This window comes from Hoplias malabaricus, chromosome 1 (assembly GCF_029633855.1).
Source record: "Hoplias malabaricus isolate fHopMal1 chromosome 1, fHopMal1.hap1, whole genome shotgun sequence".
Lineage (NCBI taxonomy): Eukaryota > Metazoa > Chordata > Actinopteri > Characiformes > Erythrinidae > Hoplias > Hoplias malabaricus.
Window position 1 is genome coordinate 57,925,727 of NC_089800.1, and position 27,991 is coordinate 57,953,717.

At 37.9% G+C, this 27,991-nt stretch overlaps 1 protein-coding gene across 1 annotated transcript; it reads right to left on the reverse strand.

The window, feature by feature from the left end:
- Positions 1 to 5,325: 5,325 nt before the first annotated feature.
- Positions 5,326 to 27,991, reverse strand: LOC136665043 (uncharacterized protein C14orf132). Its single transcript, XM_066642593.1, has 2 exons — positions 27,781 to 27,991; positions 5,326 to 7,067 (listed from the first exon to the last, which is right to left on the reverse strand). The coding sequence occupies exons 1-2, from the start codon at positions 27,805 to 27,807 to the stop codon at positions 6,834 to 6,836; spliced, it is 261 nt and encodes an 86-aa protein (XP_066498690.1). The 5' UTR covers positions 27,808 to 27,991; the 3' UTR covers positions 5,326 to 6,833.

The window sequence follows — 27,991 nt, forward strand, 5'->3', positions numbered from 1 at the left end:
TTTGGGTTAGTCATCTTCAGGCCTTCAGTAGCAGTCAGAGGACACTGCCGACAAGACGCTGTTGGCTGAACACTTTTAGGTGTTTAAATACTCAGGCAGCAATGCTGTGTGTGATCCATTTGTAACAGCGCAACGCACAATAACTCGCCACCACCACGTCAATGTCACTGCAATGCTGAGAATAATCTACCACCCAAATAGTACTTAGTCTGTGGTGGTCTTATGGGAGTTTACTAAAGAAAAACCTCATGAAAGCTAGCTAATAAATTATGCACAGCAAAAGTTGATCTATAGTTTGTACCTGTAAAACTACAAAGTGCATCTTTATGGTCAGTGGAGCTGATAACAAAGAACTGAATGACGAGACAAAGGTGTGGGGGGTGGGGGGGGGAGTTCTAATGTAATGGCATGAACAAACAAGCACACACACACACACACACACACACACACACGCACACACACAGTGTTTTTCAAAGGTAATATTAGCAATACAGTCCAAGACCACAAAAAAGTAATTTGTCTGTTGCAGGGTTGTGGTTCATCCTGACCAATTTCGGTCCATTCCTCCTGGTAAACTGTCTGCACTGCTAGTAAAAGGAATGATTACAGTGCAGTTTAGTATTTATTGTTTTCCATGTAACTGTTGTTTCTGCTGTTTCAGGAGGTCCTCCAGCTCTTTTCCAGTGATTCCTGTTTATCATTAGTTTTAAAAAATCCATCAGGGTTCCACAGGTCATTATATCCAGTTTTCTGATGAAGAACGTCTTACCTACTGTGTTTGTTCTCTTCTTCCAGCATTAGTGAGGTCAGGTACTGATGTTGGATTATTAGGTCATTAAAAGGGTCATTAAGGATGTTTTTTTTGTGTGTTCGTGCCATTGCCAGTACAAAAATGTACCAGTACAAGAATGTACCAGTATAAGAATGTACAGATTAGTTTTATTTCTATAAATTGATTATTATTAATAGCTAATCATAATTGATTTCCATAAGCAAGCATCTGCAGCATGAAGAGAAATTCTATTTCCTCCCACTTTTAAGCCCAGCACTTTATTTACCATGCCATGTGCTGAGAAAAACTGATATCTTAATGAAGAAACTGATTGGACCTGAGTAGTCAGACATTCCTCTACTCCCTGTGATTATTGTAATGGCAAAAAATCTTCCAGACAAGTTTATATAACAATTAAACCACCTGCAGAGAGAGGAAAATGCAGACAAAAATCTTCCAAAACATTTCATGCTGGCATGGTTAAGGAAAAATATCTCCGTTGTGATATCACATTAAAAACAAAGAAACAAACATTTATATTTATATTGAATATATTTAGATTTTCAATGTATACACACACACACACACACATATATATATATATATGTGTGTGTGTGTGTGTGTGTGTGTGTGTGTGCAAATATAAAAATGAATTATATGCTGTTTTTGTATGTTTTGTATGTGTCCACAAGACCACAAAAGCAACAGATAAAAAGTAAGAAAAACAGAAAAGCTGATGTAATATACCTGGTTTTGCTGCTCAGATATTTCTGTTCCTGGAAGCAGGATATAGTGTGTTTGTACTGTAGATCCCTGTGTTGCTGTCAGTGTCCTCTCTGAGAGGCTGGATAAAAATGTCAACGTGGCTTAAAATTGATCAGAAAGCAAAGGCAAAACAAGTGTGAAAGTGCTGTACTCGGTGATTTGATCATTATTTCACATGAAAGCAATTGATCAGTTCATTTCTGTGGTGGAATGAGAGGTCAGGAAGGCATTGAAACAGCTAAAGATTTCCAAACAGCTTGCTCTCACTTGTACCTCCTTTAAAAGTTTATATTCAGATAATTAAACCCAAAGGGTATTGACTGAAGTGAGCTATTTCCCTCTTCAACTTATTCAGTGCGTATATTGCACCAGTCAAATAAACAAGAGAAACATCATACTGGCACGTAAAAGATTTTACTATTGCTGTGAAACACAGTACAAACACAGTGCTATTACAGTGTCTGGAACCCAGTCAATTGAGAGTAATTAAGTACATAAATAAAAATTTAAATTAAAAGGTATTAACATTATAATTGCAAAGTGTACTAATTACAACCATGTAATTATATATATATATATATACAGGGTGGGCCATTTATATGGATACACCTTAATAAAATGGGAATGGTTTGGTGATTTTAACTTCCTGTTTGGGGCACATTAGTATATGGGAGGTGGGAAACTTTTCAAGATGGGTGGTGACCATGGCGGCCATTTTTAAGTTGGCCATTTTGGATCCAACTTTTGTTTTTTCAATGGGAAGAGGGTCATGTGACACATCAAACTTATTGGGAATTTCACAAGAAAAACACTTGGTTTTAAGTTACCTTTGTTCTTTCATGAGTTATTTACAAGTTTCTGACCGCTTATATAATGTGTTCAAAGTGCTGCCCATTGTGTTGGACTGTCAATGCAACCCTTTTCTCCCACTCTTCACACACTGATAGCAACACCGCAGGAGAAATGCTAGCATAGGCTTCCAGTATCCGTAGTTTCAGGTGCTGCAGATCTTGATGGTATGGTGTGGTGTATGGGGTACAAAGATAGTGCGGCTATGGATACTGGAAGCTTGTAACCACCCATCTTGAAAAGTTTCCCCCCTCCCATATAGTAATGTGCCACAAACAGGAAGTTAATATCACCAACCATTCCCATTTTATTAAGGTGTATCTATATATATGGCCCACCCTGTATGTATATATATGTATATATATATATATATATATATATATATATATATATATATATACAGGGGTTGGACATTGAAACTGAAACACCTGGTTTTAGACCACAATAATTTATTAGTATGGTGTAGGGCCTCCTTTTGCAGCCAATAACAGCGTCAGTTCGTCTTAGGAATGACATATATATGACATATACAAGTCTTGCACAGTGGTCAGAGGGATTTTAAGCCATTCTTCTTGCAGGATAGTGGCCAGGTCACTACGTGATGCTGGTGGAGGAAAACGTTTCCTGACTCGCTCCTCCAAAACACCCCAAAGTGGCTCAATAATATTTAGATCTGGTGACTGTGCAGGCCATGGGAGATGTTCAACTTCACTTTCATGTTCATCAAACCAATCTTTCACCAGTCTTGCTGTGTGTATTGGTGCATTGTCGTCCTGATACACGGCACCGCCTTCAGGATACAATGTTTGAACCGTTGGATGCACATGGTCTTACTGGTGCAATGAGCAATTAATGAAGATTGGCCACCAGGCTGGTCCAATTAAAACATCTCCCAAAATAATAATTTTATGGGAGAAGGAAAATTCTTTCAATAGAAGTAAATGTAAATGCATTTGTGAAAGGACAGCAGCTGCATTCCAATGATGTAAATGGAAAAATGGTAAAGGCATTTATATAAGAGGCAGTTAGCTAGATGCAAAAATGTATGTCTTGACTAAAATAGGCCAAGGCAGTGATTTTCCTTTACCATTTTTACATTTTCCTTTACCGAGTTTTACAGCTCACATTCAGAATGAGAGATACCCCATATTTTTCACAGAAAGCATATAGAACGTAGGCTGAAGGATTGATTTTTGGTATTTCAGCCCTGTCTGTACTGACATGTTGAGGCAGAGTGGGTGGCTGTCAGCAGAACGCAGCAATAAGGAGGCACAGTTTTGAGGAGGCAGCTAATGGAGAGGAGCTGAATATGGTAAACAGGTTGCCAGTCAGTTTACTCCCACCTACATTTACAAGCATGCAGATGTCATTAGAGTTAATTACAATACAAAATTAACTATACAAATGATTTTCAGGGTCTAATTTCATTTTGTTTTTATTTATTAAAACCAGGCATATGGGCATGGACTATAGCATGACACATCAGTTGTAGGGGATTGCTGTAGCTAAGAAAAAAATAAACAAAAACAAGCTAAAAAATAAAAAAACCCTTGGTATTAATGCTGGGTATCTGAGCTGACAGATTCTGACAAGAAGTGTCCGAAAAGGCTGGCACACATTAGCATATTCAAACTCTCTCCACTGAGCTGTCAGCAGCCAAAGGCTGAGGGGTGAGTGCAATGTGGAGGTACATCCCAGGAGACTCCTGCTTTTCAGTGCACATCAGATCTCCGTGCTCATCAATATGTACATGTAACCTAAGGCTTGCATTAACCCAAACAATCTATTATTCATGGCCAGCATTTGAAGAAACACTAGAGCACCTGACTGAGGAATTTCCCCACAATGGCCATTCATTAAAGTAGTTGAAGGGGTAGATCTGTGGTATTTTTAACAATTAACTGATTTATCCATACAGTCTGAATGTCATTACTGCAAGGTTACAACTACATAATCTCTTTTGATTTTTGGACCCAAAATTATTTGGCTTGTAATTTCTTTGCATTAAAGTTGTTATGAACATACTTTTGCCTTTAATCAGTGATCAACCTTCAAAGCCTAATGGCTACAATGAAATAAATAAACATATATATATATATATATATATATATATATATATATGCTATAATTATTTAATATAAATTATAATCATGTTTGCTGCATTTAAATACTTTATGTGCTGTAAAATCTTTCCCATTTCATTGTTAAGTTTTGGTTGGAATTATACATTTTATATAATTGTATAAACATTCTTAAAAGGCCCAACAGAAAATGATCATAAATGTTTATCTCTGCAGTGTCTGGAGAGATATGGCCTTACATTTCCAAATATCCATTAGCCTAATTAGGAAATGTGGAACCACTCATGTTTTGATTTGAAGTGTAAGCCAGACCTGTGCATGAAAAAGTGTGACAGTCCTATGCCACGACTCTTTACAGAAGGAGGCAATGTAAAACTGCTACAGTGTACAGTATTTCAAGCCTGTCCAAAGTCAAACATGTATCTCCAATACAGTAATTTTAAAAGAGAAGGATAAAAGGTCTTTATTTTTTATTCCAAGTAATTAATAAAAATAATTTTGGAGCATTACTATTGTTCCATCCGTGAAGTTTTCATACAATATGATGGACAGCTGCTGTGTTCAGATGATGTAGCAAACTAAGAATCGTCAAATAACGGAGGTCCCTGCTTTTCCTTGGACATTGATGACAGCTTCAAATAAAACATGGAATGCCTTTTACAAGCTTAAAATATCTCTGTTACATCAATAGGACAGTCAAAAGTTCATGCAATATGAATACTTACATACTAGTCGCGTAGGGGTGCTATCAAGGATTACCATTACCTCAGAGCTATATTTCTGTCAGGATTGGCTAGAATGCATGTACGAAATGGACTGGAACACACACTGACATAATATGGTGGAGCAGATTTTTAATCATAGGAATATATTGTAACAAAAGGACGGTTTCACATAACTCATCATCTAAACTCCTTCATGGTAATTCTAGAGATCACTTCTTCTGTAATGTTGACATATTAAAATGAGTAAATATCTTCACAGATCCTGTGCAAACAATCACCATTGGTTTATATGGAAATGCATGAGCAGGCAGATACAAATGGGCTGATTATCGGGTGATATCTAGAATTCCCAAGAAATCATTCAGAACTTTAAATCACACAGGAATCATTGACTTCAGTCCATTACCATTTAAAAATAAATATATTATGAATACAAGTTTCATTACAGTAATATATTTTGTGTTATTTCTATGATGAAATAACTTCTTAAAACTCACAATATTTATACACATGGCGACTCTGAGCCATGGCCATCGATCTGACTTTAGCAGATGTCTCCAGTGATTTCTTGGTGAGAGCCCACTAGAGGACAGGAGCTGTGCAGTACTATTACCAGGACTCTCTTTGTGCCCCTTCTGGTCTTCTCCATGGCAACCCAGTCTAAAGTACAGTCTCTATGAAGGAGAACACGATGTGTGCTTATGGCTTCTTCAGTGTACAGCCCTCCCTCTTCAAACGGCTGGCAGAAAAATAAGACATCTAAGAGCCAGGATATCTCCTTCAGGAGCGTTCCTCCCTGCAGCTGGGGAAGAGTCATTTAATGTCTGTAATTAGGGGGGGATTAATCGCCATGGTAACAAGTGGACCTCCGCTGATCAAATCCAATTCACTGAATGCTTTTGACGCTGAGATTTCTCAGAGAGGAACAACACAGATCGAAATGAGACTCAGCTCTGGAATATGGACAGCTTGGTGCAGGAGCCTGGCGTAACACAGGGCTTTGCTTATGTAATCCATTCTGCTTTGGCAGTGATTTCTTCACGAGCTGTTGATGTTTACATACGTAGCTTTTGATCTAGAACTCTCCTTGGTTATCTGTCTGACAGGAATGCTTTACACAGTTGAGACACTTATGGAACAAATGTAAGGTGTATCTAGGAGTCATCTTTTTTTTTAAACATATTAATAGTCCATTTATACACAAATATACTCTGTACATCAAGCAAAATAAGTATGCTCTTGTTGTGTAAAACCTTCAAATAATATTACAGCCTACAGTGACCTGATTCCTTATATTGTTTCAAGATTTGCAGTCCCTTCATCCAAATAATTGAGCAGCACTTCTCTTAATTGCTTCTCATATCTCTGGAGAACATTTAAGTAGGTCCAATCCTTAAAGTCCATTTAATTCCTTTGAACATCCTTTAAACACAAGGACACCGTTCACTAATATATGAGGCTACTTCCAGATAGAGTAATGGTGGTGGTGGTGGTGGTGTGTGTGGGGGGCATTATGACCATAGAGGTTGGTTTAGTTGAGACCTGAAAACAATATCTCTGCCACTGGATGGTATTTATAATTCAGCACAGCCTTCATCCCCAGCTTCCAGAGTTCAGCTGATGTCTCTGTGAACCTAGAGATCAGAAGGTGAAAGCGTAGACCACGCCCACCACCACGATGTTCCCAATAGTGGCAACGATGGCGATCCACAACCAGATGGCATCACTGGACATGTGCTGCTGCTCATCGTGCTGTGTCTGCACCGATGCTGCAGGTGCTGCGTTGACGCTTGCAGACGAGTTGAAAAGCGAGTGCTCAGTGCTGTAGTCATCATTGGGTGACGAGTCCATGAAAGCTCCAGTCATAACCGGGATCTGTACAAGAGAATATCCTTTAATTTATGACTGTGGAGTGATGTCAACTATCAGACAGCTTCAGGCTAAAGTAGCAATAAGTCATTAAACTGCCAAAAATGAGCAAAAAATATGTATGCTTATTTTTCATAGAGTTGGTTTCAATGCAACCATCTTTAAAACAGTTAGTACAGGCTTTTTGGTACATCCAGACCACAAGATGCCAGTAAACTGTAGTTTGAAGATCTAGTGGAAAATTTGTCATTAGCTCCTTTAAGTTCACATTTGCACCTGGCTCAGGAGATTGAAATGTGCACTATTGAAATGTGTTTTCCAATCTTTAAAAAAACATTTTATGTTTAGAACCAAGCAGCTTAAATGGTTCTTATAAATCAGTTCAAAACTTGTTCATTTCAATGTGTGCTACTACTGTGATTATGTTAGGTTCCCAAATATGAACTCAATTTTGTACATCGGTGTACGTAACACACAGTGATCAAGATAAATATTTTTCTGTTCTCTACACAACATTACAGCTGGTGTGTGCGTGTGTGTGTGTCTGTGTGCAGCAACGCACCAGTAGGATGTCACTTAGGGCTTCCAAATATTCAGAAATTGCCCTGGTTCTGACAGTCAGACTCTATATTCTCTACTGCATTAATTAATTATCCTTATTGTGCTGCATTTCTGGCAAATGGGAGCTCAGATTTTTCCAGCACTGAATCACTTTTTTCTTTAATATTTTTTCTACTTGAATTAAAAAGCTGCTTATTTAATTCACCTATTTATTTATTTATTTATTTTAAAAATGATGTAACAAAACAGCTCTGAAATGAAAATGACATGAAAGAATATTGTCCCTTCTTGCCTCCCACTCTTGCCTTTGTCCTGCACTGATGTGTAAATTGCTAGCCCCCCCATCTCAGGTGTTTCTTGACTGTCTTGCATATAAGTAGCCTACCCTCTGTCTATTCAAAATCCTTGACAAATGTTTGTCTTGTTTCAGTAATTCTGTAGCTTATACACATGTTTCTGTGTTGACTTTACAGTGATTGAGCGCCCATTTTTTCCATTTGTCTATTACATGTTTTATTTTTGTTAAAAAACAAGGACTGGCAGAAAAGGATGGCATCACCACACTTAGAGAAAGTTCACCCAGCTTTTTTACTTTTAGTCCTCTGTAGCCTTGTTTTCTTCTGTTTAGTGGTAAGAGTTTTTTGTTTTGATTTGTTTTGCTTTTTCACCTTTTTAATCTGTAACTCCCATTTCATTCAACTAGTGTCTTATATTTTGGTGTCAGATGTTGCGTTATTTATGTGTGCAGACACTTCTATTTAACCGAAGACTAATCTGAAATTGTAAACTTGCTTTAGAAATATAAATACAAAATGATTACATTTTCTATTTAATCTGGAAAATATCTAAATATAGAATTTGTTTCACTTTAAAATAATTTGTTTTGTGTCATATCAGTGATTTATTTATTTTTTTTAATGAAGTAAAATGCTGGCTAAGCATCTTCTCAGTGTGTGATTCCTTTTTTGCCAGAGGTAGTGCTTTTTGTTGTAAGGGCACCACCAGGTTGATATCACATTACAAGTCGAAGGTTCTCAAGAGTAAGAATTAAAAGGCCCAAAGGAAACGGAAATGTAGTTTTTCCACATGGAAATAAGAAATGTCCTGGATCCGACTAGATTAAAACTCATAGTAATTCTTTTGAAAGCATCCAGGCTGAGAACCTGTAGTTCTCAGTTCCCAGTATGTAGTTTTTCTTTTGTTTGTTTGTTATTTTTTTAATAGAAGTATTTAATAGAATCTAGCTGTGTCTATAGGGATTTAAATTAAGAAATTAATTTTATCTTTAATAAACCAGAAAACACGATGTCAAGTATATTCAAGAGCTTCTCAAACATTTTATTGTGCTTTCATGAAAAATTGAATATGCATATTAAACAGCATATTTAACCACTATTTGAAGTATCACATGGCATTCTTTGCAAATGGGAACAAATGTTTTATACCCCTGATATATTTCCCAAACATCAAAGGCCATTGGAAGGAAGTAGGGTTAAATTAATGTGTAATAAATATTTAAAAATGGGCAAATTAAAGTGATATATTGGTTAAGACAATTAATGCTCTGAGAAGGGGCTGGCTGGCAGAGAGCAAGTATCCTCCACTGTACATACTGTATGAGGCTGCCTAGCGCCTGAGAGCGAGAGGAGAGCTCAAAATAGCGCACAGACAGACGGCTCTTGTCAAAGGGGAGGCTCCAAACAACTCTAAAAATACCTTGGAGGCATGACAACAGACATAGGTCTACACAGAAGCCTTCCCTCAACATGCAGCTTTATAGAAAACATAAAGAGACAGGAACAAATGTGTTCTTGGGAATGCTGGAAGTTTTGACTTATACGAGATTGGAATTCTGATCTGGAAAGTTTTCTGGCACGGAAACAGATGACTCATCGCTCCATTTTAAGGCATGGAAAAGAAGATAGCGTCCTTCCATGGCTATTTGTATTCCTGTCATATTTTATGACTTATGGCCAGTGTAATATTGAAGAAGAGCAAAGAGAGGAGTCTGAAAAAAGGACAACCAGGATATTAGTCTGTCATATATAAAAAGTATATGCTTTATAGGTTTGATATTGCACTCTTTATGAATTGGGCTATAACTTTATTGTACTGGAAAAGCAATAGATACGTAACTTGCACTATGTTCACTGTTGTTGTGTTTGTTATTGAACAAAGTCAAATACAAAACTCTCTGAACACCTCTGTTACATTTTTAAGTGATGGCTGCTACTGGCTCCAAGGAGCTTGTTTAAAATCCACAGTCATTACAGACATGTCTTGTAATGGCTTCATTATCTTGCTGATAGTTGGTGAGCAAAAACACATAATTTTACTCTTAAGCGCCACTCTATTAAAAGGCTATTTATAATGGAGCGCATTACCAGAGAAGAGCTCATTGGACTAATGCATTGATTTCAGTGTAACAACACATGCTGTAGACTGACTGCACTTAAAAAATAAATAAATAAATAAATAAAATCTTTTTCCTTCACGGTAAGTGTCACTTTTAAACAAACACTTCCATGCATTTAAAATTGTAAAGCATTTAATTTGACTTTGGAGAAATAATGTGATGTGTTTCTACTTTTATTAGATAATATTATTGAAAACACAGGGCTTGCTGCACAGTGCGTTTGGTAAGGCCAATATCAAAACCATAAAACTAGTTCATTAGTTAATCAGTCCAATACAACTCAGCACGACACAAAACTTCTCAGTTCAGCACAGTTCATTTAAGCTCAGTACAGCTCTACTCAGCTCAAAATTCAACTCATAAATCAACCCAGATCAGCTTAACTCAGCTCAGTTTGATGAAGCTCAGAACACCTCATCTCAAATAAACACAACTCAACCCATCCGAGCTAAACACATCTCATCTCACCTCAGCACAACTATTTTCATTCATTCATTCATTCATTCATTCATTCATTGTCTGAAACTGCTTATCCAGTTCAGGGAGCCTACCCGGAATCACTGGGCGCAAGGCAGGAACACACTCTAGAGGGGGCAGCAGTCTTTCACCAGGCGACACACACTCACACCTATGGACACTTTTGTGTCACCAATCCACCTGAATTCAACACTGCTCAACTCTAATCAGCTCAGTGCAGCTCAGCCCAAGACATTTTAACCCAGCTCTAAATCAGCTCAACTCTACTAAGCTCAATTCATTTCCAGAACCTTTGAAACGTGTGATGTAAATAGTTCACTATGTTGATTTTCCTGCAATAGTGTTCTCTCTATGGAATTTGCGAATTATTGGGGGGGATACAATCATACTTTTTTGCAATCACTGGCATCCACTCCAAGTGTCTTTATTTTTTAGATTTTTTTGCAATCAATACAACACTAAGGATTTCACTACTCTGAACTCTTAAGCAGTGTCTTGTACTCTGAATGTCAAATAATGCCCAGAGCTTGTCTCAGTAGGCGGATGAGTGGCCAGACATTAATGGAGAAGAAATGGAAGCTCTGCACAGGGACATCCCAAAGCACCTGTGCATTTAAGCAAGGGACCAGACAAGGTCACAGCCATTTCCAGTGTTTTAAGGCAGCAAGCAGCAATTTTACAGAACGTGTCAGAATGATTTGTTGGCCAACAGAAACTTAAAAACTCTCAAGTGCATTAAAAAGGGGTTTCCCAGAGTTGTTTTTCTGTTATCTCTTATGGTTGGAATAACATTTTAAATTATTAATATTATTTTTAATGGAAATGTACAATTAGGAAATGATATAGAATGTGTTAAGACTACTCACATTTATAGTGCTACTAAAGTCCAGAACTCATAACTGGAAACCTTTATTTATTTCTTTATAAATGGCAGCAAGATTATGGGAGTTATTAAGCAGGGACACAGTATATTTCAGCAACATAAATCATATGAAGAGCTAAAATATAAAGTCTAAAAGCTAAATCCTAAAATCTAAAGATGCAAATATTTCTACAAAGATGTAAGACATTATACATTTAAGCAATAAACAACCCACTACGATGTGGCATGTAATAAAATTCTGAGCCAACAGCAGTGAAAAACAAGTGAGCAGAAGCTTTTCTGATTAGCTATTGTCACTCGGTTCACCTTATTCTTGCTCATGTTCTTGCAGTTTTGGCTCACTACTCTTAGTTCTCCATGCTCATTGTGTGTTATACTCCATTTAAGCTTGTCTTTGCTCTCTCACATGAGCATGGCTCTAGCCCTGTGATTGGCGAGACTCAGATGAGGAAGCAATATAATTCTAAAGTTCTTGAGTCAGAGGAGCAGAACAGCTTGCCTTAACCCAGTAGTTCTCAATTTCGGTCCTGGTGGGCCTCTGCCGTGCACATTTTAGACATTCCTGAGCTCCCAGCACACCTGATGCACCTAATGAGCTAATAACCAACCCCTTCCAAAGTTAAAGTGGGTGTGATAGAGCATGGAGAAAACTACAACATGCAGGGCAGAGGCCCACCAGGACCAGGTTTGAGAAGCGCTGCTTTAACTCAAAGCCCACATAAAACTGACTAGGTTGCCTTCGGTTGGGAAGCACCCCAGATGACTAAAAGATATTCTATAGTCAAGTACTATAAAAAGGCTATTTTTTTCCACACTATGTACCTTTTAATGTTGTAAAAACCATGGATTATTTAATCACTGATCTACAGAGATCTGTTAAAACAGTCACCCAGCACCATATTTTCCACAAGTGGCCAACTGATGAACACCAAGAGAATGGTACAGGCCTGAACCATTGACCCCAGTGGTGGGGTGGGGTTATTTTAAATGGCTGTGTGACAGTGTAGGGGCAAATTCTTGTCAAATTTGATTCTACTTGCTTGGACCTTTAGGGAACTAATTTGGATTGGCAGACAATAAATGACTGATTGAAATTTGGGCCTTCTTTTAAAACAGCACACTCTACATACCTTGATCAAAACACCAACAGAGGCATACCTATGTACAAACCGGATTCCAAAAAAGTTGGGACACTAAACAAACTGTGAATAAAAACTGAATGCAATGATGTGGAGGTGCCAACATCTACTATTATATTCAGAATAGAACACAAATCACAGATCAAAAGTTTAATCTGAGAGAATGTATCATTTTAAAGGGAAAATATGTTGTTTCAAAATTTCATGGCATCAACAAATCCCAAAAAAGTTGGGACAAGGCCATTTACCACTGTGTGGCATCCCCCCTTCTTCTTACAACACTCAACAGACATCTGAGGACAGAGGAGACCAGTTTCTCAAGTTTAGAAATAGGAATGCTCTCCCATTCATGTCTAATACAGGCCTCTAACTGTTCAATCATCTTGGGCCTTCTTTGTCACACCTTCCTCTTTATGATGCACCAAATGTTCTCTATAGGTGAAAGATCTGGACGGCAGGCTGCCATTTCAGTCCCCGGATCCTTCTCCTACGTAGCCATGATGTTGTGATTGCTGCAGAATGTGGTCTGGCATTATCTTGTTGAAAAATGCAGGGTCTTCCCTGAAAGAGATGACGTCTAGATGGGAGCATGTTGTTCTAGAACCGGAACATAGTTCTCTGCATTAATGGTGCCTTTCCAGACATGCAAGCTGCCCATGCCACAAGCACTCATGCAACCTCATACCATCAGTGATGCAGGCTTCTGAACGGAGCATTGATAACAACTTGGGTTATCCTTGTCCTCTCTGGTCCGGATGACATGGCGTCCCAGTGTTCCATAAAGAACTTCAAATCGTGACTCATCTGACCACAGAACAGTCTTCCATTTTGCCACACTCCATTTTAAAAGACCCCTGGCCCAGTGCAAGCGTTTGAGTTTGTGGAGCTTGCTTAGAAATGGCTTCCTCTTTGCACTGTTTAGTTTCAGCTGGCAACAGCGGATGGCACGGTGGATTGTATTCACTGACAATGCTTTCTGGAAGTATTCCTGAGCCCATTTTGTTATTTCCTTGACACGGTCATTCCTGTTTGAGGTGCAGTGACGTTTAAGGGCCCGGAGATCATGAGCATTCAGTAGAGTTTTATGGCCTTGACCCTTACGCACAGCAATTGTTCCAGATTCTCTGAATCTTTTGATGATGTTATGCACGGTTGATGATGATAACTTAAAAGTCTTTGCTATTTTACACTGGGTAACACCATTCTGGTATTGCTGCACTATATTTCTGCACAACAATGGTGGAATTGGTGATCCTCTTACCATCTTGGCTTCAGAGAGACACTGACACTCTGAGAAGCTCTTTTTATACCCAATCATGTTGTCAGTTGACCTAATTAATGTTAATTGGTCTTCCAGCTGTTCATTATATGCTCAATTTCCTTTTTCCAGCCACTTATTGCTACTTGTCCTAACTTTTTTCGGATTTGTTAACACTGTGAAATTTTGAATCAACATATTTTTCATTTAAAATGTTACATTTACTCAGATTAAACTTTTGATCTGTCATCTATGTTCTATTACGAATAAAATATTGACATTTGCCATCTCCACATCATTGAATTCAGTTTTTATTCACAATTTGTTTAGAGTCCCAACTTTTATGGGATCTGGTTTGTATTATATATTTCTATCAGTTGCAATTTCTCTAAGACTGCATGGGAAGCTCAGCTTCCCTTAAAATGTCAAAAATTAAATACTCAAATATGTACAGTTGTGTTAACATTTCATTGATTTTGTTAACTTCTCATACATTGCTATAGCATCAGTACATTTGCCTGTAGAAGCTGTTCACTTCAACAGGACTGCATGGAATGTTTTTTTCATTGCTTTGAAACTCACCAGTCATTGGACACTAAGCACCTCTGGGGATTGGAGGATCAGTCGAAAGGCTGAATCCCATTTTTATTGACAGCTATTTTGAGATCTAAGCTGTCACTTGAATTTATGTATAAATAAATTGACAAATGTTATGATGCAAGCCGAAAATGAGCTTCTCCTCTTTGAAAGACCAGCAGCCGCCACTGATTTCTATGCAGGAGATAGTGACTCTCTGAGTAAAGTAACAGTAAAATATCACTTTAAGGAGTTTATCTCAGCAGCAGCAGCAGCAGTGTCAGTGATGATTGGAAGATGGCAAAAATACCTAATGTTGCTGAGATACAGGGCCTGTTCTGAACATGGAAGTCATCAGGGATTTGAATGACATGAGAATTTATTGAGCGGAGATAGACTGCAGAGTCAAATTTTCAGCTCGTAAAAGAGCACAATACCTCACGTGAGGATAACGTGAACCTGTCATGATGGTCATGTTGGTCATAAGTAAATATTCTATACAAAGCTATACGTTCACAAAAGGTAACAGAACAAAAATACATGGTGATCTGAAAATATTCACAGTTTTAGAGACAGAGTAGAATAGTGCAATGCTTGAAAAACCAGCAAGACATAGATCAGCCTCAAATGTGACAGGTGAAAATGCTGGCAAGATTTATAACCTGAGTTCCATTGATTTTTCTCTCCTCTTGCTTTGCCCACAGAATTTGAGAGTCAACCTTAAAATTCGGTACAAGGGCTGAATCCCAGTGGTGCTGGCCACCTGCTTCAGACTCCAACTGTTACTACAGCTAAAGAGGCTGAGGCACGTTCTGTAGGGTGCATGGCTTGCAAATCAATTCTTTTTCTATAGTGGAGCAAATCTGCAGCACCAAAGGAAGCACCTTTTCTGCATTCCTCAGGCACACTACTTGAAGTAAAAAAGGCACTCTTAAGAAAGTTAGGCTTCCCAAACTGCCTACCTAAGCTTTAGTCGTTTTCAGCATTTATTAGACAGAAACTTTCAAACTCACCGTCCGTGACTCATGGTTCTCTAATGTCTGAGTTTACACATGTACAGACTGTGAGACATAGACAGCTAACTTATATGACAAAGCCAATCCAGGACAGAATGTTTCATAATGTGGTGTATTTACTGTAAATGCAAAAGAAACCAGGTGCCTCTGTGTATTTTACTGTATACCTTTCCTGTTGGGAAAAGAAGTTTTTCAGAGTTTTAGTTTTAAAAAGCTCCCAGTAGAAAAGATGCCCCTGGATAGTTTCAGGAACTGTCAAAATATGAAGAGTGGAGATGGCACTAATCCCATATATGGTATCAGACAGGAATCAGGGGAAAAAAACTGTGAATAACATTCAGCTATTTAGCAAATTTTGCTTGAAATATCATGCCCTGTTTACTATGTATTTCTTTACATGGGTATGTGCATCAAGTACAAACATCAAGGCATTAGATAATAATTGATGAAGATAGCTGAACAAATTTACACCTCTGGGATCTACTTACTATCTGGCGTAATGGCTGATTCAAACTAAAAACAGCTCTGTAGTTATTTGGTGTAACAATGGGCTGAGAATCTATCAAATCTAATGCAATACATTAAATGTAACCAGTTATATTAAGTATGACATAGTTAGTGTATGTAGAATAAATAGCCAGTACACATGAAAATTAATCGATTAATTTCAAATCATCCTTTCTATTAGCAACAGTGTGACACAATGTAAGTTACATTCAGCGACACAAAAAGTTGTTGCTGAATTTTTTTTTAATTATTACGGCAGTTGTATTAAAGCAAGCAAACAATACCACATTTTTAAGAAATGAAACAATAGATATGGTTATATGACAATAATCATTTTAAAATCACAATATGCCTATTTCAGTATGTTATAATCTGTAAATCAAAAATAGCATCAAAACTCTGAATGCATTGTTTTATTCAGTGTTTTACACACAACACTGGACTGAATGCAGCTAAGCATTTCTTAGGCTTTATTAATATTAATCAACAGAGGTTGTTTATAATGCCTCTTTGCATTTAAAGCAGCTAAACATAATTCCTTTTTCATTATTTATGAAACATTAACTCTTTAGAAACCATATAGACCAATGTCATTTATTTTTGTCTTTATTTTCTTTTTGTTCTTCATTCTTTTATTTATTACACAAGTTAAATTGACTCATTATTTACAATTACGATATTTGGTCATTACATTTGTTCAGCATGCACTCATTCCATTGCTTTCTTCCTTCATCTTAATCTAGCTTTGTTTACAGATCCTACATTAGCGGTGTCTGAGGCCACATTAGCATGTGGGTATGAAGTCAGACATAAAGTAAAAAGCAATAAACTTAGACAAGAACACTGCTACTTTCTATTACACATTTTCTGACTGGTCTCTGTCAATCTTTGTATCTGATGTGTGTATGACTTTAAGAAGGCTCTCCATGAAGTCCACCAGCTTCTGCCTGTTGCTGAGCTAATGCACTTAGCGGGTGAAATAATGGATTTTCTTGACAACTGAGGGATCCTGACAAAAGCAGGCCAAGTCAGTGCTCTTATTTTGGACGCCGTGGGACACACATACAGACCTTCACACATCCATCTGAGTGTCACTTGCCTAAAAATGATTTCCACTGCTATCCTCTTTCATATCCACTGCTTATTATCACAGGCTTGGTGTGTGCATTTTATCGTGTGTTTTGCAAGAGAGGTTTTGTGTTGTAAGGAAGAGAGGCTCATTACAGGCGGTCTTACACAACATAAAAAAATAAATAAATAACTTAATAAATAAAGAATGATCTTCATTATACATTGAAGTAAATGATGCTGTAAAGCCCAAAGTACTCCATTTGTCTGCTGCCAATCTTTGCTCCATTGGATCTTCTTGACTGCTCAGGCTCCATAAAATATTGAGCAACTTTAGGTTGGGGGTAGAGGAGTTTTTTTATTGGATCTTGGCTCAAGTGTGGCTCTGAGCATTTTTTAAGCTTGTTCCTAAAATGAAAAGCTCTTAGGACAAAAAAAAAAAAGGACTGTATAAACCTCCCCTTGACTTCCACAGATGCACGCTTTAGAGCAGCTGCTTGTAGCTGGTGAGAAATGGTTTGTTTATGTAACCAAAGTGCATTGTGTTTGACTAAGAATTCTTCTGAACATAGTACCTGTCATTAGCCATAAATATGTGATCTGAATAGATGAAGGCTTCTCAGTGACAGAGAAGAGCAATGCTTGTACTTTCCAAGAATTCTGCATGCATTACACTGACGTCTTGGAAAGCGTCCAGCTTCTTTTGGACTGTTATTAACTGTGTGCAGACAGAATAATGTTCCTGAACGTGTTCAGAGAGCCTGATATTAGCCCTGCCAGACACCATCTTACCCAAGGGTCTTGGAGTTTAGCCTTAGTCACGTCTTGCCAAAGCAAAGCTGGAGATTAGTCATACAAGATTAACAAACACAGGGCTGTTCGTTATCCAAGTTGCTTAGATGCATGTCCAAAGACAGCTGAAGTTAGCATAAATCATTAGCCAGCTAGCTCAGAGGACCACCAACCGAGAAAATTCCATAAGCATATGGAGTGCTGGGTGGTACTGATACGATTCAAAATCACAATATTTTCCAAATATACATCACGGTGTCAGATGATATTTAAGCTGATGCTGTGTTTAAACTCTGGAGGACCTCTATTCTTCCCAGAGGAAAGAAATATTCCAAATACGATTTCTGTTACTTCTCATAGACGTTGCTGATGCTCTTTAAAGTTAAGAAAACTTAAGAAACTTTCTCATATATCTCAAAAGTTTGATGTGCTCTACCATTGTAGATGGATCTGCCAGTCACAATAGACATGACTGATGAGCTGACAGTATGGCCCATTTTAAGAACTTTTGGGGCAGCTAGTTAGAGAATGATGGTCTTAGTGAGTTACGACTATCTGTTTTTCTTAATCTGGCCCAGTCTGTATTAAGGATCTTACAATTCAATTTGTTGGATCTTTTGCAATTTGCATCCAGCGAATACAGTTACACTACACAAAGCAGTAAAAACTAAAACCCAATACCAACATGGGTTTAACACTATTAACAATACCCCATCCAGCTCTAGACAAACAGATTTGATGGAAACAGTCAGTTATCGAATAGCTAATTTGGAGGAACACTGCTGAGTGTATAGAGCACCGAGGACCACTGTGAGACTCGTTGACTACAGAATTAAAGCTTTTGTAGAGTGACACAGGTTCTGCTGTAGCATGCTAAGCATACACCATGCTACTGGGTGCCAAGGCAAGCGAGGCCTTTTTTTCTAAGCTATTTCCCTACCTTTTTGAAACATTCCCTACAGCCTGCCCCTGTCACAGCCACACGCAGCATATATTCTTTCTATTGTTGTTTTTCTGACCCCTTCTCTGTTTCTTTATCTCACTCCCTTAGAGGCCAGGGGCATGTTGGGTTGTGGATGGGTGGGTGGGGTGTTGGGGTAGGGGGGTGAACGAGATGAAGAGAAAGGGAGTTTCATGTTTTAGTCTCCTCAACGTCCTCCTATGAACAGGGCTGAAAATTCTTTGTGAAAGCTTTCTGCTGTTTACATGCTTCTCACCACTATATTACTCAGTAACGAGGCCATCAGATAAACACAGCACAAAGACTCCTTAAGAGTTCATTTAGAACTCAGACATTTTCTCATTCGGACAAAAGGCAGCTCAAGGTTGCTGGAATAATTGCACAAAAAATATGAGGCAGGCTAAAAATATAAAGCACACTTCAACACTGCTGTCAAATGTCAGGATTAAGTGGTTAATCCTCTATTTCTTGTTCAAGTCTCTGTAAGCTAATCTGACAGTGGACAGTTACACAGGCATAGCTAAAGGCCATAACACCGTACTAATCATAGCAGAGGATTCCCATTTCTTTAATCACCTCTGGAAAATACAGTAAGCCTCTAGAGTAAGAACTTCAGTTTGATCCTCTTTATTCATGTGTTAGAGAGAGAGAGAGAGAGAGAGAGAAAGCATGGAAAAATCCCCAAACCACAAAAATCCCACTGAATATGGTAATAAAGTGTGAAAGTCTGCAGTTTTGACACTCACTTTTGTTTGGTGGATAGCATGTATGTTTATGTGGTTTATTCATTTTGGGTGAATGTTCCTATTACTGAGCCTCAGTGTGGTTTATAAGAAGATTTCTTGGGTAAACAAATGTCAAGAGCACATAATAAGTGTTTAAACACTGTGCTTCTGCACTAAATACAAAATTTTCAAATCCACAAAATTTTAGCATGTAATAAAGCTTTGATGTGAGCAAAATAAAAGTGCATAAAAAATTAAATATGTTATTTATGATTATTGTTATCATTATATTATGTTGCTATATGTTTTCTTGACTTTCAAAACATTGGTAACTAATTAAAAAAAACAGATTCAGCTTAGTTATTGAGAACCTCTAAACAACAACATCAAATCAATCAATCCAATGTTATTTACATAGCGCTTTTCGCAACAGAAAGTTGTCACAAAGCAGTATTACACAGATCTGGGTCCCTAAGCAAGCCAAGGGAAACAGTGGTAAGGAAAAACTCTCTCAGTGCACAAGGAAGAAACCTTGAGAGGAATCCTTACTCAAAAGGGGGAACCCATTCTCCTGTTCAACACTGGAGAGCACAGCTCAAAACAAAACAGCAGTAATGTTATGAAGTTATGAAGATATATGAGGGAGCAGAACAGGTGGTCAGTGATTCTGTGGAAGAGTAAAATCTGATGCAAGGTCTGTTTTGGCTAAAATAGTTCCTTGCATGACCATGCAGGATGCTGTAGGATGCAACAGGACGCATTGAGCCGGGGGCTGGATCAGGAAATGCAGTATTCATTTAAATTTATAACCTTTAGAACAGTGAATAATGCTATCCACCCTGATAAAGGTTTACCGCTATTAGGACAAAATCTGGTACCAGTATGGCAAGCCTTCCAGCAGATGTGTGTAAACAAGACTGTAATTCCCCAAACAGATGAAAAACTCCAGTCTGTTGCAACATGTCTGGAGATTGTTTGTGAGGCTGGAGTGCACTGAGGACACACAAGTGTAATGAGCTGCAATGGAATCCGACCTTAAGCAACATGATGACCGACTTCTACTAATAGCAGCTTCAGTGTGTTTTGGGGAAGACGAGTGAGAAAGAAAGAATGGAGTATTCAGTAAAACCAGGAATGCACTTTGACTTATGCATGCTTTTGGCAAAAAACATGCTGTTCAGTGACTGTCAGACAAGTTTTAGACCAGATTCAGTTCAAAGTAACTCTTTGGGTTAGACTTTAGATTTACAGCATAATGTTGAACTTCATGGTCAACAGGTCAAAAAGGTTACCAGTTTTCACCATTACCAATATTAGCAATACTATATTAACAATACTATTACAATAAGTTACTGCTTGTGTCTTTTTTTAAAATTCACAGTAATTATTGCTCTGCATAATTTGTAAACTCCTTTTTTCACCCTTATCATCAAAAATCAGGACCCCCCCCTCCAAAAAAAAAAAAAAAAAACAGGTATTATTACTATTTTTTGTGTGGTAGATGAGTGGATCAGACACAGCAGTGCTGATGGGAGTTTTTAAACAATGCGTCCACTTACTGTCCACTCTGATAGATACACCTACACACCTAAAGCCAGAGACAGTATCTCATCTGTTGCTGCACAGTTTTTGTTGGACATTCTATAGTCATCATCATTGATCACTGGGTGCTGCCTACTGGTCACTGTTGGCAGGAATTCTTTTGTTGGTGGATTAGTCAAACAGAGATCCTGAGAGATTTAAATCCTCCAACAGCACTGCTGTGTCTGATTCACTCAAATCAGTACAACACACACTGACACACCACCTTCATGTTAGTGTCACTGCAGTGCTGAGTGTGGTTTGTGGTGGGTCTGTGGGGATCCTGACCATTAAAGAATGGGTGGGTTAACTAAAGATCTACAAAGTGTACTTTGTGTATTGTATAATCACAGCAATAATAAAATCAAATAATAATCACTAACCTAACTGACCACACCAACTAATGGTTTCCATGTGAACACGCACACACACACAGGAAGAGAGAGGAGATATGGAGTAATGATGCCAAGAAGTCCATAAATTCTGTACACATCAGCTTGCATCTTCCTCAAACACAGCTCAGTGCATTTGAATGAAAATCAGATATTCTGTGCACTCCACTGATTTGAGTAAAGTTATGTGATTATGTAAATATCATTTGAAAAGATTCTTTGCATAATATTTAATCCATTTAATCTAGAGTTTAAATGCAGAATCATGCCTGAAGCTCCTCCTCCTTCTTACTTCACATCTCTAATTTTTATTTTTTGCTCCCCACCCTTTCTCCATTCCCCTATTGTTCAATCCCATCCCTCATTCTTATCTCTGTTCATCAAGGTGTAGCCAAACTTCCCAGCTCAAGAACTGCAGCCCAAGTCTCTTCTCCTCCTGCTATTTTCTCCTGGTATATTCAAATTTGGTTATAAATGGTTAATTCACAAAGCACAAGTGATTATATGAACTAATTCTCAGAGGACTGAAATGCTTCATTCGACGCTAATGATTTTCCATATAGTTTCTCCAAAATAATAATGATGTTTTACACAAAAACTGTGAATAAAAGCACAGTACCACAGTATCCCCTTTACACTCTTTCTAGTAGTGTCCCAGTGGAGTGCTTGTAATCAAAGAGAGTTTAATATTTCAATAATAATGTAAACAACTCTATATATGCTGACTGTGCTCTACTGGACAGAATGAATAAAAAAAAAAGTGTAATAAGTTAATTAAGTTCAATTAATGATTTTGTAAGAGTGCTGAATAAGCCTATGGATTTTAAAGGTTTTAGATTACCCATTGTATTACTATTGTTATTGTGCTATTGAGCGTTCTGTTACAGTGGAATTTTGGCTTTTTGTGTGACGCTTTTAAAGCTGGTTCCCGGTCCAACGGAACACTTTCGATATATGATCCTACAGATGTGTGAAGTCCAGGACAACCACATTCAAAAAACATTCCCTGTCCATGCCATCAGACTTGTGAGTGACTCTATCAACACACTGTCCCTTCCCATCACTCTGACTGGCTGAGCTCTGGCCAAAACCAAACATATGCACACAGCATTATTGAACTATAGTAACTTTACATACACACTTGCATTCATGTATAGGGGTTGGACAATGAAACTGAAACACCTGGTTTTAGACCACAATAATTTATTAGTATAGTGTAGGGCCTCCTTTTGCGGCCAATACAGCGTCAATTCCTCTTAGGAATGACATATACAAGTCCTGCACAGTGGTCAGAGGGATTTTAAGCCATTCTTCTTGCAGGATAGTGGCCAGGTCACTACGTGATGCTGGTGGAGGAAAACGTTTCCTGACTCGCTCCTCCAAAACACCCCAAAGTGGCTCAGTAATATTTAGATCTGGTGACTGTGCAGGCCATGGGAGATGTTCAACATCACTTTCATGTTCATCAAACCAATCTTTCACCAGTCTTGCTGTGTGTATTGGTGCATTCTCTTCCTGATACACGGCACCGCCTTCAGGATACAATGTTTGAACCATTGGATGCACATGGTCTTACTGGTGCAATGTGCAATTAATGAAGATTGGCCACCAGGCTGGTCCAATTTAGCCATGAAACCTCCCACACTAAAATGACAGGTGTTTCAGTTTCATTGTCCAACCCCTGTACTTCATATATTACACTGCTGTCATACTACCCCTGTTGGAATAATGCACACAGAGATGTTGCTATATCTTGTGTAAAGTGTTTTCATAAATACAGAGACTAATGCTGTGACAAAGATAAAACTCTCTATGAAATTTCCTTGATTTTAGAAGAAATGCTAGATGAGCAGGTCTCCGCAAACATGTGGCTATGCAGTGTGCAAAAACATTTATTGTTTAGGAGTGTAGAATTCCTGGTTGCCTAAACAATCCTGAGGTTTATAAATTAATAATTACAAACAAGTGAAAATATATTGATTTATTATGATACAGCTGTACAAAAAACTAAAAATATGAATTATTTAAGAGAATTATAAATATAAGTAAAGAAAAAAATATCTAGGGGCAAACACCTTGAGGTACATATTGTTTGACCTGACCGGGAAAAGCAGACCCTACACAAAGAATACAGAGTGTAAAGCTTAATGCAAGCACTACATGTAGTCAGTTCCTCAAACATGTATCTTTAAAATTGTATATTAATAATGAATGCACTGCATGTAGAGGTTTTGTGGCATCATTGCTATATTGCATCAGATATATTTCATAGCTGTCTGTGGTATTAAAAATTCCAACATTTTCAACTGAACCCAAGCAAAAATAGTAGAGGAATATTGCACTCAAACTATCTGGATGTCTGAACTATGCTTCCCTGCAGGGGTGAAGATGTGAAGCACATTAATATGAACTTAATGTTCATTATTCCTGGCTGTCAGTGAGCACACTGTGGAATACATACTGTTTAAATAAGTTGCACAATGATCAGTTTCTTCTGTATTGCTTGAATCCAACATGTTGATGCCTTCATGATACCAGTCAATTTTAGTTGTAGTAACTTTTGTATGTTAGGAAGCATACACTAATAATAAGTGAGTTTAAAAACACACAATAATCAGATCTTGGAAATAATGGTTTCAAGATTAAAAACACAGATCTGATACTACACATCACTTCATTGCCATCAAGTACGCTGATTGAATAAGAGATAATCCATGAGGGTTGATATAGAATGGTGGTTCTGAAGTACTACTGACCTAAATGTTTAAATGTTCTCCCTGCTCTAAAACTCACAGTTCAACTCAGGAAGAGGTTGGTAATTAGTTCATGAGTTGCCTCAGCTGTGTTTGAAGCAAGGGATTCTCTTAAATATATAGGGCAGTTGTACTTCAATACCAGGATTGAGAACCACTGATATAAAATATAACACAACTTGGACTTATTAGTGTATATGTATCACTATGCTGTACAGGAGTGTTTTATTAACTGTTAACAAAGCAATATCAAAAGGAATTTTAAAGGGAGCCCTACACCATGGAGCATAAATAATGTCAGCAGCATATAAAGATAAGAGCTTTTGCTGCAGCAAGTTTTTGATTAGTCCAGTGGTCTTTTCGACGTACAGAAAGGTTGGAAAGGAAAGCTGGAAATAAATGAAAATTAAACACATTCACTCACACCTATGGACACTTTTGAGTTGCCAATTTGCCTACCAATGTCTGTTTTTGGACCGTGGGAGGAAACTGGATCACCCGGAGGAAACCCACGCAGACACAGAGAGAACACACCACACTCCTCACAGACAGTTACCAGGAGGAAACCCACGTAGACACAGGGAGAACACACCACACTCCTCACAGACAGTCACCCGGAGGAAACCCACGCAGACACAGGGAGAACACAACACACTCCTCACAGACAGTCACCCGGAGGAAACCCACGCGTACACTGGGAGAACACACCACACTCCTCACAGACAGTCACCCGGAGGAAACCCACGCAGACACAGAGAGAACACACCAAACTTCTCACAGACAGTCAGCCGGAGCAGGACTTGAACCCACAAGCTCCAGGACCCTGGAGCTGTCTGACAGTGGGACTACCTGCTGTGCCACCATGTTGCCCCATTAGTAATGTATTTGTTAAATTTGTACATTTTCTCTTTTGTCTATTTCCGTTTCTCTGTATTGGCTACTGGACACCTAGACATAATTGAAGACCCCTAGACTGCCTGTAATTTTAGAATGTGGAAGGCTTTGTGAATGCAGAAGTGTGTGTTAGGATTTCTCAATCCTTCCTATTAAAATTTTATAAACTTTTTCTTTTAACATCTTTTCGATGGATCTTTTTGATAAGACTATTGGTCAGAGAATGGCATAACCTTCAGTGAAAGAGACTTTAAGATATTTCTGGCAAAAGTAAGGCAGATAGGCTCTGATACGCAGCTGGGGCTGTTTTTGTATTAGATTACTGTAACCATGCCACATTGGCTTACAGAATAATCTGTTACGTTAATGTTTCTGTACAAACAAAAAGTTATTTTTGCATTTGAGGCTTCAAACCCATTAGGTGAGATAGTTGTCTGTTATTTGGCACATGCTGCTCAGTGGCTTTCTGTGCGTGTAGGAGAGAGTTAGGTTATAAATGTAAATGCAAACTGCATGGCCTGAGTGGAAACCTTATGACCTACCCCACAGGCAGGGTTAATTATAACTGAATGAGGGTGGGCTAGTTGTAACAATTGCACAAAAAAGTCTGTCAAGTTGTTGCCAGCATAATTCTTTCAGAACAATAATATGTGGTTGGAAACAAATTAACATTTTAATAAATGCTATGAATTATATTAATGTATGCATTGAAAAATCTGTGTTGAACTTTTGGGGCTTTCAATAGGCTTGAAGAGAACAAAGCTAATGACAGTTGGTATTTGATAAGCTCAAATGAAGCAACACTAATTTAAACTGATCATTCCATTGCACATGACAAGTGACAATGTTATGCAGTTGTTCCTGAAAAAAAAAAGAAAGAAATCTCTACATCATATAAGAACTTCACACTCACATACCTCTTTTTAAGATATACTTCCAAAAGAGGTTCTACTATGACAACGCTCAAAGAATTTAAACAAACAAATAAATTAATTAATAAATCTGTTACATTTTACTTGACAAATGTCTTTGCCCTGTGTGTCTCCTAGTACTTGGGGTCAGTTTGGTTTGGTCTAGCTGTGCTTGTATCAAAGCCATTTGATGTCAAATTTGCATAAAGGGAATATTTTATCATTGGCTTTTCATGCATGAAATAATTCATGCTCTTAGCTAATGGCCTATGCCTTTTTCATTTTGTAGTCAGTCATGTGTTAAGTCTGGGTGCAAATCAGGTATCTAAAAAGAGCATTAAGCATTAATCATCATACCAGTGCTGCATATGTCTGGAATATGACTCTATCTTAACTTGATTTACTGAAAAATTAACTGGAAGAGGAAAAAAACTTTGGAATCAGTTTTGTTAGCTGAAAAGTTACCACACACTGGAAAACACAGGCTAACAGGACATCTGAATTTGCTTTTCAGGGATTCAAAACCACACGGGCAGCAGCTGAATTAGTCTTTTCACACTGAGGAGAAACAGTATATTTTTTTTCGGTGCCTCATAAGAATATAAAGTCGTTTTAGGGGAATGCACAGTAGGTGAAGAGAACATTTAGGCCTCCATTCAGTGTGTTTCGATTAGAGAGGATTTCCAGGGGTGTATTTCACACATCCACTCAAGGCTGAATTGCATCATTTATTTGAAAAGTTTCAAGAAAATTCAGCGCTATTGAGATATTTGACCTTGGGTAATTCAAGCATAAAATAGCCAAAACCATTCAAAGTCTAATTGACAAGGAAAATGGGAATGAAAAGTGATCTGACCTCATTTATAGTAGAAGGTGGAGTTCTCATGGTTTAAAATATCCAGCATTCTGGGTAATCTTGCCTTGTGAAGTATTATAATAGTTAGATATAGCACTGATTAAAGATTTCTGTCATGTCCTGGGTTTTATTACCATGTGCTTGTATTGAATTCACAGTGCTTTTTACAGAATCCTAATAGCTTAAGAGGTGAATTTTGGAAATGGGATCAGTGGTTATCTAATTGATATCATTAATGGTCTCTATTAGTAATCATCAAGAATGCACTGACTTGGGGAATATGCACCTAAGACAATTTCAGATATTTTTCAAGTACAAATGTAAAAGTTTGTAAAGCAACTGGAAGATTTTTTGCATTAGTACTGTGAAGAGAAGCATATTTCTGCTCAGCTACAAATGTTGTAAAATTAATGCAGAGGTTTCAGTGAAGTAACAGTGTCTCCTAAATGTTCCAAATTTCTGGCATATAAAATGGCATCGAAATATCAGACAAATGTAAGCAAATATCTACCAATAGTAATATTACAATATTATTTTACATCCATTATGGATATTTAAGCCATTTCCATTAGTTCCACTGCGTTTTACATTAAGTCTTTCTTGAGGAGATTAACTCTTGGAGGGAAGAGTGATTTTAAAAAGTAGTATCAACATCACATGAAGGACTAAGTTTAAAACAGAATACATTTAAATAATGTCAGCAGCATATAAAAATAAGAGCTTTTGCTGCAGCAAGTTTTTGATTAGTCCAGTGGTCTTTTCGACGTACAGAAAGGTTGGAAAGGAAAGCTGGAAATAAATGAAAATTAAACCAGTCACTTCTTGTCCAGAGGAGCAGAGCCACGCCCTCACTTCCTGCTCCAACTAAACTTATTAGCCTGTTTCCACGGTGATGTCGCGCGCTGTTTCTGGAGCTGTTGTGGTGAAAAGACCGAAATAAAATTATACCTTACCTGCGCAGCCATGAATGACAGGTCCATGCTGTTGAATTCTGCTTAATTTCATCCAACGGGAAACTACAGAGACGTGTCAGTGTTAGATATTCCCAGTGCAGCTCATTGGACTGAGTGCGGTTTGAGTTCTGAGAGAGAGAACGAGAGAGAGAGAGAGAGAGAGAGAGAGAGAGAGCTACAGATCCATAACTACACCAAGCATCAGCGGAGA